This window comes from Clupea harengus, chromosome 23, assembly GCF_900700415.2.
Source record: "Clupea harengus chromosome 23, Ch_v2.0.2, whole genome shotgun sequence".
In the NCBI taxonomy this organism is placed as follows: domain Eukaryota; kingdom Metazoa; phylum Chordata; class Actinopteri; order Clupeiformes; family Clupeidae; genus Clupea; species Clupea harengus.
This window is the reverse complement of record NC_045174.1, coordinates 3,489,500-3,501,721: the sequence shown is the minus strand read 5'-3', so window position 1 is coordinate 3,501,721 and position 12,222 is coordinate 3,489,500. Positions and strand designations below refer to the sequence as shown.

Genomic DNA, 12,222 nt, shown 5'->3' with positions numbered 1-12,222 from the left:
CTGTCTGATTTAAGAACCATATTGGTCTGACTCTGGATCTAGCCACATATCCTAAATCATAATGAGGTTATGCAGAAACTATATTACTTAAAATAACCAAAATCATCTGCCAACAGAACAGGAAAATTTGACTTACCAAGAAAAAATATATCTTAAAACTAGTACATTTCTCTTGATTCTGACTTTGACTAAGCAGTTTTGTACTTGTCACTGGTGATCAAACAGCCTTATAATTATGGCAATTCTAGTGTCAAGCATTAACTTGCTCAGAACCAGTAATAAAATCTCAGTAACAAGTTATAATACCTTATTAGGATAATTAAGGACTGTAAAGGACTTTTGCAGTGTACTAGGGGATAAAATCTTTTTCCACTAGAGACTAAAATCTACGTTCTAATCTGTTGTTACAGGCAGAACAAATGTAGCTCAGCCAAATGAATTTAAAGATCTAAGAGGTGTTGGCTATACTTGACAGTTTACTCACTTCATTCTGGAGTCTCAGTGCACTTGTTTCGGAGGGTAGCCTACAGATACTCCACAAACATCGATAGATAGACCCACCTATTCAGACATGGATTCCGACGTTTGGCGAAATGAAACTGTTGTTTTAATTGCAGTTAGAGGTGACACACTGAAGCCTAAATTTTTTTGTGGAGTTCACGCAAATGGAACATTAAAGTAATGTTTTCCTATGTCGGCAGTTCATTCTTTGTCGTTAAGGATACCTGTTTAGGCCTACATGGAATAAAATGAGTTCTTGACTGAAAAACACAATCAATTTTAATGCATGTTTAGACCACTGAATGGATTTTTATTTATTGTTCACAAAACAAAATATGATTTCACATGCAAACTGAGCTATAGACTACTTGGTACACCAATATTACACACCAGCAGATATTCAGAGCTGAAACATTTATTAAGCATAAAGAAAACTAAAAACAGCATTCATGTACATAAATGTAAATATCTTAATGTTTGTTTATGTCATTTACTAATAGCAGAGTATATAAAAGATTAAGCCTACACCAGCAAATAATATTCCGTAAAATTCAGCCATTTGTAAAAATGGTAAAAAATAAATAAATAAATAAATATGCAGACATAAAACATTAGGTTTCAGATAGCTTTGAAAAACATGCATGCATGTATTTTCATTTTATAAAGTCATCTTTGTTTGGAAGCTGTCAGCAAGCCCATTGACATTTGCTGCTGCTGCTGGAGCTGGCTGCCTGTCCTGCTTGTCTACTGCAGACAGAAATGCCAAGATGTCGTCACCGTCCCGGGCTCTATCCGCTATCTGTCGAAGTTTCTTCCGAGCCTGACTCCGGTCTCTGCAGTCGATCCTGATCTTGTACGCCTTCTTGAACTGCTCTATGGCCTTGGTGTTGTTCTTCCTCTGGTACATCAGAAACTCCCCATACTTGGTGTGACAGTGCTGTTGCTCTGCATCGGTCAGGGACTCGTCTGTAAGCAGCCTGATGAAAATGGGCTCGGCCTTCTCCAGCTGTCGGCTTTCTCCATAGGCTCCCGCCAGGTGCACCCAGGCGAATGTGTTTGATGGCTTCAGCTCCACGGCCTTCCGGAAGAGACGGATGCTTTCGGTGGTGGCGGACTTGACCTGTGGGGTTCCGGCCCTCAACCCGGACTGCTTCATATTGACCATCTTTTGCCAGTAGCAGAGACCCATCTGGTGGTAGAGGAAGGAGGAGTTGGGAGCTCTCTTGGCGGCCTCCTCGAGAATTTCTATGGATTCCTCAGTGGTACCATCTCTCCTAAAGTATGTGGCAGCGTACCTGGTTATCTGGGGCCTGTCTGGACACTTTGTGAGGGCCTTGTTGATCAGTTCTCTGCATTTCAAAGGATTAAAGCCTTGGAGTTTCAGGGCTAAGAGGACCATCACCTCAGCGTCGGTGGGGTCGAGGTCCAAGGCTTTCTGTAACTGTTTGGCTGCAAGGCTGTCTTTGGGCTTGACCTTAACATCCGTCACAACGAGCCCCTCCAATCGGTAAAGGACCACAGCATAGCCCACGTTGTAGGACACACTGTCAGGCTTGGCTTCCAGAGCCTTCTGGAAGCCCTCCTTGGCCCTTGGATAGAACTTAGCCCCCAACCTTAAGAAGCTCCACCCTTTCTCTGCTTCCACAGCGATCTCTCTGCCCTCACCTGTGCTCTTCACCTTGCCTAGGTAAGTCTCCATGTCATCCGTGTTGCCCAGGTGATGGTGCAGCCAGGCGAAGCTGGAGTAGGTGACCAGGAAGTCCGCCTCATCTCGATTGTCCTCCTTCAGCAATGCTTCAGACTTGCCCAGGTATGCAAGGGCGGTGTCGGGCTCCTCCTGCAGGTGACTCACAAAGGCCAGGATGTTGAAGTAAGTGGCGTGGTACTTGCGAGGACAGAACTTGATGCGGTCAAGGAGCTTCTCTGGGACACCCTTCAAGTCGTTGATGTCATCTTTGTCCACGTCCCATGTGAAGAGACACTCCAAATTCTTTAGTTTGCCATCTCTTGTCACTTTGTCAGCACTAGGGAAAAATAAACACACGCATAATTACAGCTAGTAAATACACAAAGAGATTGAGCTGTACGTACAGAAGCATACACACAGTACATATACAGCTTTGGCTTCACCCATACACACTCTTACATTTACAGGTACCTAACATAGCAGAACATCCACTGAGTTACTTCAAATCCTAACTATAACAGAATGTCCGTACATTACCATAGAATTTACATTTGTGTGTGTGTGTGAAAGAGAGCAAAGTTGTTATTGTTATATTTAAAATGTACCTCATTTCGTCTTGGGCTCGGTGCTTAGCTTGCTCGATATTCTTGAGTGATACACTGAGCTCACACCGTGTGGAACTCGCCTTTATACAGCATCAGTGCCAGTCTACTCGGGAAATCAAAACTGAAACTTAATTAACTTTCGCTCATTATTAAAGCGTGCATTATGAGTAGAACCAATTGGAGGAAAAGCAGGGAAACGAAAGTGATGTTGCAAGTTCCTATTTTGGTCTGACAAAGAATAAAGGGCTATATGAGGGGCATGTTGTCAGTGTATTGGGGTATATGAGGGGTGTATACTACATTTTCATCTCCAACACCGTACATTATGACTGGAATCAATTGGAGGAAAAACGGTGAAACGAAAGTGATGTTTCCAGTTTCATATTTTGGTCCAACAAAGAACAAAGGGCTATATGAGGGGCATGTTGTCAGTGTATTGGGGTATATGAGAGACATGTTGTCAGTGTATTGGGGTATATGAGGGGCATGTTGTCAGTGTATTGGGGTATATGAGGGGTGTATACTACATTTTCAACTCCAACACCGTACATTATGACTGGAACCAATTGGAGGAAAAACGGTGAAACGAAAGTAATGTTGCAAGTTCATATTTTCTCTAACAAAGAATAATGCAAAAGAGATCCTACAAATCATAACAAATAATAATGAGATAGAGGTGCAAACAGCTGATTTAAGGCAAAACGAACTGCGATTTACCTAACTTACATTTCCGCTAACCTCTGATGCTATCAAAGCAATCAGTGAAGGGTAAACAGAACTTTCCCAAGTTTTGTGTTTGCGTGTCATGCAAGCACTTGTCTTGCCTAAACTGTTACACAATTAGGCCTTATGGTAGCCTTATCTTTGCGTAGCTTGTCAAGGATCTAATGAATGCACAAACGTAACGTAACGCACAGGTAATAATGTTAAGTGAAGAAAGAAAGAAGGCAAGGAATATAAATGATAGATAGATAGATTGCATTTCTTTGAAAGTGAAAGGTTATTATCTTTACCTCGTAGTTTTTGGTCAGATTTAATATTGTTTAAACCAGCGATCGCACAATAACTTCTTTGTTCTAGCTGAACTTCTCTTCTTTTTTGCTTTTGTGCTCTCTTTTAAGCAAAGTGTCACTTTCCCTCTTATAGTATTCAGTAGTTGACACGCTGTCATTTCACTCCAGACATTTTTTACTCTGATTCTGGATTCACTGGCATTAAAAGAGATATTAATATACACATATTACAGAAGAGATCAGGCCATACTTCCGGTCATGTGATTTTGTATCAATGACCTCAGATCAACAAATGAATATCATGAATATTCCATGATGTGATGAAATTCTGCTTATACAATGTTTTGTGGTGGTTTTAAGGTTGGAGAACAGTTTCTCTTCATTCCTCTTCCTCTTATTCACCACATGGTGGTGCACTTTACCTCAACACGTTTAGAAAGCAACCAGTTTGTCTACTGAAAGCATCCCAAATCTATGATCCCAGAGTGTTGATATTGTGTTACTCTTTAACTCTTGCTCGACTCTTCTGGGATGGTTCACATTTTGGACTCAAAACCCTTATTTACCCTTATTTCCTTTGATCTCTGTGATGATCAAATCATGTTACAGTAATATCTAAGGAGACCCTTAGTTGTATATTCTTCCACCACAGACATCCCCCAAACCCATCAAATGACCATAGCTGTCATTCAGTTCTCTATGTGATTTCTTGGAAAAAATTAAGCAGTTTTATCAGCTGCTTTCCTAATTCTTCTGTATATTACTGCGTTCATTCTTTTATTCATGCATTGACTCTTGTAATTGTTCCACTGTGTATTTACAGCGGGTGAATGTTGTCTGGTCGGGCAATCTGTATTTTACAGTCACAAAGTAAGTTATTGTCAGTCAGTTATCAGAGAGCCTGTTAATTTGTCCGATGTTGGTCACTTGGGCAATCTCTGTGTACGGTAGACACTTCCGTGTTTAAAGGTCTCAAAGTTGGAGTTATTACAGAACTCTCTAATTTCCTTCAGACCAATGTGGATAATCTTCTAGGAGCAGACAGTATGATCTTCTGCTTTTCTTTTGTAGCAAATGCTTGTAATCCTCCCATTGGTTGTGTTCTCTAAACACAGTAGATGACTCGTTCCTTTTGATGGCAAATGCTTCCTTGGGTCTATGGATCACATGGTTAGAGATGGCACAGAGGAACTCTCTGATCACCTTCAGATCAATTAAGGGGATGTTTTTGAGGAGATGACAGTGTTTAGGCTATATGAGGGGCATGTTGTCAGTGTATTGGGCTATATGGGGGGCATGTTGTCAGTGTATTGAGGTATATGAGGGGCATGTTGTCAGTGTATTGGGGGTATATGAGGAGCATACTGTGGCATCCTGTTATATTTTTGAGTTAAATGCACAGTAATATATCTGAATGTGTAAAACCTCTTTCTCTTCTCGCTCTGTCTCGCTCAGCTTGGCCTCTGTCTCAGCATCTCTTACACCCATCTCTCCCCACTATCCTCCTCTCTCATTTTGGTTTCGTTTTCCTTTCTTATCAGCTTGGGTTTCATATTGGATTCAATTTGAACTCCTTGCAAGTTGTCTGTCATTCATATCAATCCTTGTTTTTTGTTGGCTTTTTCATAGTTACGATCTAAACATCTATCCTGTGCTAAAAGTGTCTCTCTAATCTCTCTTTTTGTTCTCTATCTCTCTGTCATATCCACCAGCTTACATACACACTCACGCCCACACACGCCCACACACGACACACGCCCACACACACACGTGTCCACGCGCGCACACACACACACACACACACACACACACACACACACAAACTCAATACCTTAAAAATGTCCCAGGAAACCCCCAGTCACAGGAAAGCAATTTAAGGATATAAGGGGGCCGGCCCTGCCACAGCACTACTCTGGCTCCACAAGAGTTAGCAGCATAATCGTCTCGCACACAGACCTGAAGAGACATGTTTGCACTGCTACTCCAGAGCGTCTGGGACTGGCTCCTGACGCACGATGCCTTGCTCAGCTCCCCCTTCTTCCCCGTGCTCTTCTCCCTGGGCACCTACCTGCTCTTCTGCCTGCCCTACGTGGCCCTGGACCTCCTGTCACCGCACGTGGAGCTTATCCGCCGCTACAAGATCCAGCAGAGGAGCCATGTGCCGTGGGAGGTGATGTGGAGCTGCCTGGTCCACTCGCTCTATAACCATGTGATGTTCATCTTCCCTCTAACGGTGCTTAACTGGTACTGGAGGAAAGTGAGCTTGCCGGCCGAGGCACCGCACCCGTTGAAGGTTGCACATGACCTGCTGGCTTGTCTGCTGCTGTTTGATTTCCAGTACTTCGTGTGGCACATGCTGCACCACAAGGTACCCTGGCTGTACCGGACATTCCACAAGGTGCATCACAAGTACACCTCCACCTTCGTGCTGAGCACGGAGTACTCGGGCGTCTGGGAGACGCTCTCACTCGGCTTCTTCGCCGCCATCAACCCTCTGCTCCTGGGCTGCCACCCGCTCACTGAGCTGCTGTTCTTCGTGCTCAACATCGGGCTGTCTGTGGAGGACCACTGCGGATACGACTTCTCCTGGGCCATGCACAGACTGGTGCCGTTTGGACTTTTTGGAGGGGCAACCCATCATGACCTCCATCACCTCAAGTTTAAGTCCAACTACGCCCCGTATTTCACACACTGGGACAGACTGTTTGGGACTCTGCATGAGGATTAAGAAGGGCACTCGTGGGCATGAATGGCCCCAGTGACTTTTATTCTTTTATATTAAAAGGAAGTACAAAGTGCTGGCACAATTATGAACTCTATGAGCAGAAACCACCAATTCTAACCAAATCTTCTATTTATTCAAAATGATCTATGTTAGAGTGATTTGTTGCAATTATGAAATGGTATATTTTTATATGTTTTTAAATGGCTTATTTATTATAATTTATGCCAAATGTCCTGAAGATGAGCACAACATTGTTAATGGTCACTGACCATCGATGGGCACTGAAGTGATAAATGTTAATATTGCTTCCATTCATATGTTTCCATTCATCTGCATATGAATGAAGTAAACCTGCCTTGAATGTAATAAATTACTGTGCAATACTTACATTCTGAGCCTCCACTTGTTTTGTTTTCCAACTGCACATGGTGAAACTGGAGGAATTTGACGTGGTTAAGGAATGATAGGGATGTGGCCATGACAACGTCCTAGTGCATGTCAGTGAGGTCTACTTCCTTATTGCAGAGACAGCTCCTCTAACCTAGTTCACCTGACAGTTTAGTTTATAGTGGCATTATATTCTCAGTGTTTAATCAGCGTCCTGGGAGGCACAAGTGTAACAATTCCATTTGTGTCCAAGTGGATACACTATAAAACAAAATAAGACTGAGGCACTTGCTACCTACAACCTATTCTGTCAATCATGATAACCCACATTGCAACTGCTAAGTGATAAACAAATCATTATGCCTGAGTACAAAATACCTCCATATAGGCCCCAACCAATCATGGTAATAGTTGTGGTTAGCAATTAAGGTTTACATTTAGACTGGTTTAATCGTAAATTAGCCCCTGAGGGCAATCTAATGTGTATCTGTCCGTGTCACACATCAGAGAGAGAGAGAGAGAGCCCATGATTACAATGAATCCAGTCTCAGGTATAACCAGAAAGACTCCTCTTTCATTTACGTGCAGTTGACAAAAATAAGGTCAGCATCTCCAAAAGTACAGCATCTTCTAATAAAGGCATAAACATCTGTGTGCTGTGAGAGTTTGGCAGGCGTATATTCAAAACACAATGCCCGTGAATGTTTGCAGATAATAATGGCTTCAGTATTCTCTCACATCACAAAAACCCACATCAAGCCGTATGCAAGGGCAAAGCCTTTAGGACACATTCCTGTTCCTGGAATCGCTTTTAAATCAATTGTTTTCTACCTGGCAGCGGAAGTCATTGTTTTGCTGCTAGAAAATCATAATAAGGGGATGGTGTCACAGACAGACAGGCAGGCAATGGAAAAAGAGAGCTTTATTTCTGTCTTGGAAAGTCCATCTCTCTTGGGATGGAGGGCGAAGAAAGGGAATGGGAAAGGGAAAGGGAAATGCAAAGAGCTTGCAGGGGAGTTTTGGTTAATCAACACACATAAAAGTGCCCTGAAGTTGAGTCTGTAGAGTCCAATTTAAACGGATTTACCAATAGAGAGAATCGGAATCTCAAACACACTGGGAAGCAGATGCTTCCTGAGTCGGCCCCGGCCCGTTTAGGGGAAATCGCTCGTTTCTTGAAATGTAGTGCTGGGAAGTAATATCCATGTAGTCAATCAAAGGCCAGAAATCAATCATCAGAACCAGTAGGTAGAGTCAGAACAAGTCAACAGTGTTTGTGTGCCTAATGCATGAAACTGGAGGCTTGTACAATGGCCTTCTCGGAAAGGATTTATTTATTTACTTACTTACAGTAATTCATCTATTCATGTGCAACCACTCTCATTAATGAACATATTTCCGCAGTGTCATCTTGTGTTATCCATACCATCTGCCAAGAGGGAATGAATGTGCACTCCTGTGTAACTCTGGACGTGTGTGTGAAGGGATTGTGACAGTTCCTAAATAAAAAGACTTGGAAGTGACCACAGACTTATTTTTTTTCTATTATTTAGCTAACTGTCTTTTCTCGCTCCAGGGATTGCGTCTCTATCCTTACTGCCAGAGTAAGGCTGACAAACCACAATAAGGTTCTCACACGGCCTGCCCACTCCGAATGATTTCCAGATGAGAGTCAGAGGTCTTTTACTTGGAGTCTCCTGGAGGAAGTCCAGCCATCTGAAACAACCACGGCACAATGAGCCGTTCCCGTAAGTGCTGTCCTTCCTTCTTTCTCCAGAATGGATCTATGAATATCTGATGACTCAGCGCAGAGCTGTGAGAGGACATCAGTTAATAGTAGACAAGAGTGACCGACAAAGTGACTTTTTATCATCACTGCCATATAATCTCAGCGGTCATGATACTTCGGTTCCCTGGTTAGGTGGTTCCGATTCTGATAACGAAACAAATGACTTGGCAAAAGGCATCTAACTGAACTGATCACACAGACAAAAACATTCTCGTACTGCTGGATTTAAAAAAAAAAAAAATTTTAAGATTTGTTTTTGGGCTTTTTGTCTTTTTTAATCGATAGGACAGTGAAGGTTCGGACAGGAAATGAGATGGAGAGAAGAGGTGGGGAGTGGGATCGGGAAATGACAGCGTGTCCCCGTGGACGTTCAAGCCCGTATATGGTCGGGGATACTGCTTGCGCCACAGTGCCCCCCCCTGCTGGAGTGTTTTGTACAGTCCAAGTACAGTCGAAATGTGAAATCATAAGAAGAAATCATTGCAGAATTTGGTTTTCATAAGAGCATTGGTTTATTTACAATTTCGTCCTATTATATTATATTTACAGACAGGATCATCCCGAGGTCATATACCATGAAGATTGATAGAAGTAGGATTTTGCCAGATTTTGCTTTTTCATTGTGGAGTAATGTGTGTAGAGTGATGTGAAAATTAAATCAATTTGAGTCTGAAACATAACATGTGGAAAACTTCAGTGTCTGAAAACTTTACTGCAACTGTAAATGCAAGGCCGTAATTTAATAAGATTGCATAAGGCATTGCTAAGGCTACGTCGCCACTCTTAAATAATGACGCAAAGACATGAAATCCTCCACTATATAGTGCTGTTAATCAAAAGCTAACCAGTGATCTGCTAAATGACTAAATGTAAATGTAAATATAATGATTGCCACCTTGTTACATTTTGTCTTCCCTTCCTGACATGTTCAGGCACTTTTGACTTCATTTCAAAATGTCAAGCAGGGAATCTCTGTTAATATTTAGTTTGTCTCTAATGCATTGTGAATTCTATTTATCAGAAGCACAATACAAAGATGGAGCATGATCCACTTAGATGAGCCAGAGCTTATGGTACCCTTCAAAAGAAATGCAAACAGAGACTTGACCTTTAAATTGCTGGACTGGACTTTTACTGGAAATTGGTCTTCCAGGGGAAGAAAGACTGCGTCACCAGATAAGGATCTCATGGCTTCAGGGGAACAAAGACAAAACAGGACTTCAGGGCTCACATGAGTCTGTGGCTGCCTTTTTAAGTCGGTATTGACACTACTTTCATCAAAACTTCCTTCTAGCTGTTATCTAGTTAACTGTAATTTTTTTTTAAACATTGCAAAAAATCTTGCTAAATGAAAGTTTCATTCTCATTTACCTTTTCCACCTGGTGGACCTGACACAACCTGTAGTCTGCGTGGGCTAATGACTCATGTGATCTTATCCGAAGGAGAGCTGTTCACCGGTGCTCTCTGTAAAGGGTGGCAGAAAAACCCTTCAGTATCTAAACAAGGATTGTTCAGTGGAATGCAACTGAGGCAGCATGATTTGGAAAGCAAGTATGAAATGATCAGAGCGATCCCTTACTGTCCTAACACACACACGTACAGACACAGACACACACACACAGACACAGACACAGACACACACACACGCACAGACACAGACACACACACACGCACACACACAGACACACACACGCACAGACACAGACACACACACACGCACAGACACAGACACAGACACAGACACACACACACGCACAGACACAGACACACACACACACGCACAGACACAGACAAACACAAAAGCACAGACACAGACACAGACACAGACACGCACAGACACACACACGCACAGACACAGACACACACACAAGCACAGACACAGACACAGACACAGACACAGACACAGACACAGACACACACACAGACACAGACACAGACACACACACACGCACAGACACACACGCACAGACACAGACACACACACAAGCACAGACACAGACACAGACACAGACACAGACACAGACACAGACACAGACACAGACACAGACACAGACACAGACATAGACACAGACAGGCACGCACACACTCACAAACACACGCGCACGCACACTACACACCCACTACCCCCCAACATTCATACACGCAAAATGCACACACACACCACCTCTCTATATCTCTCTCTCTCTCTCACACACACACACACACAGAGCCAACATAGCTTCTCTCTCACACACACACGCAAAATGCACGCACACACACACACACACACACACACACAATCATTTGATCCCCACCTTGCAGTCATACAGAGTTGATAGATGTACAAGCAGAGTTTGATTATCCAGTACATGCAAACACACAAACGCTCACACACACACATATACGTACACACACACACACAGTTATTTCATCCCCTTTTCACATTCATAGTTGACAGTCGCACATGTACAAGCAGAGTTAGATTACTCAGGCGCCTGCCGTTCTGGACCAAATGAAGGGTAACAAAGACATGATTCGCCCCTGGGCCGCCTCAGAGTGATTCTCTTGGCATTGGCAAATGTCTCATCTAGTGGGTTGAGTCAACTATTTGAATTATTTCGCAATCCTCGCCAATGACCTGTAATGAGGACTCATTGTAGTATAAACAATAACAGTGTGTTCACACAAATAATTATGGCATATGCAGTAACCGAATGAAAATATGTTTTATACATACAGTATAACCAACTTTGCATACACACATACATAAACACACACACATCCACTCCCCCCTACACCTATACACACACATACACACACACACACACACACACACATACACACACACACACACACTCTCTCTCTCTCACACACTCACACACACACACACACTCTCTCTCTTTCTCTCTCTCTCACACACATACACACACACACACTCTCTCTCACACACACACACTCTCTCTCTCTCACACACACACACACACACACACACACACTCTCTCTCTCTCTCACACACACACACACACACACACACACACACACACACACACACACACACTCTCTCTCACACACACACACACACTTTCTCTCTCTCACACACACACACACACACACACACACACACTCTCTCTCTCACACAGACACACACACACACTCTCTCTCTCTCACACAGACACAGACACACACACTCTCTCTCACACACACACACAAACACACACACACACACACACACTTTCTCTCTCTCACACACACACACACACACACACTCTCTCTCTCTCACAAAGACACACACACACACACTCTCTCTCTCTCACACAGACACAGACACACACACTCTCTCTCACACACACACACACACACACACATACACACACACTCTTTCTCTCTCTCACACACACACACACACACACACACACACACACACACACACACACACACACACACACACACACACTCTCTCTCTCTCTCTCTCTCTCTCAAACACACACACACACACACACACAGATTTATTCTCCATTTCTTAGTCACACATATT

General features: G+C 43.1%; 2 protein-coding genes across 2 annotated transcripts; one reads left to right on the top strand and one right to left on the bottom strand.

Annotated features, from left to right (window-relative positions):
* Positions 1–786: 786 nt before the first annotated feature.
* On the bottom strand, positions 787–4,086 carry LOC105908556 (interferon-induced protein with tetratricopeptide repeats 5-like). Its single transcript, XM_012837087.3, has 3 exons — positions 3,807–4,086; positions 2,794–2,896; positions 787–2,525 (listed from the first exon to the last, which is right to left on the bottom strand). Exons 2-3 carry the CDS (start codon positions 2,796–2,798, stop codon positions 1,160–1,162), a joined length of 1,371 nt encoding a protein of 456 aa, XP_012692541.2. The 5' UTR covers positions 2,799–2,896; positions 3,807–4,086; the 3' UTR covers positions 787–1,159.
* Positions 4,087–5,650: 1,564 nt separating this feature from the next.
* Positions 5,651–6,918, top strand: LOC105891275 (cholesterol 25-hydroxylase-like protein). Its single transcript, XM_031561028.2, has one exon. It carries the CDS (start codon positions 5,773–5,775, stop codon positions 6,532–6,534), a length of 762 nt encoding a protein of 253 aa, XP_031416888.1. The 5' UTR covers positions 5,651–5,772; the 3' UTR covers positions 6,535–6,918.
* Positions 6,919–12,222: the final 5,304 nt, after the last annotated feature.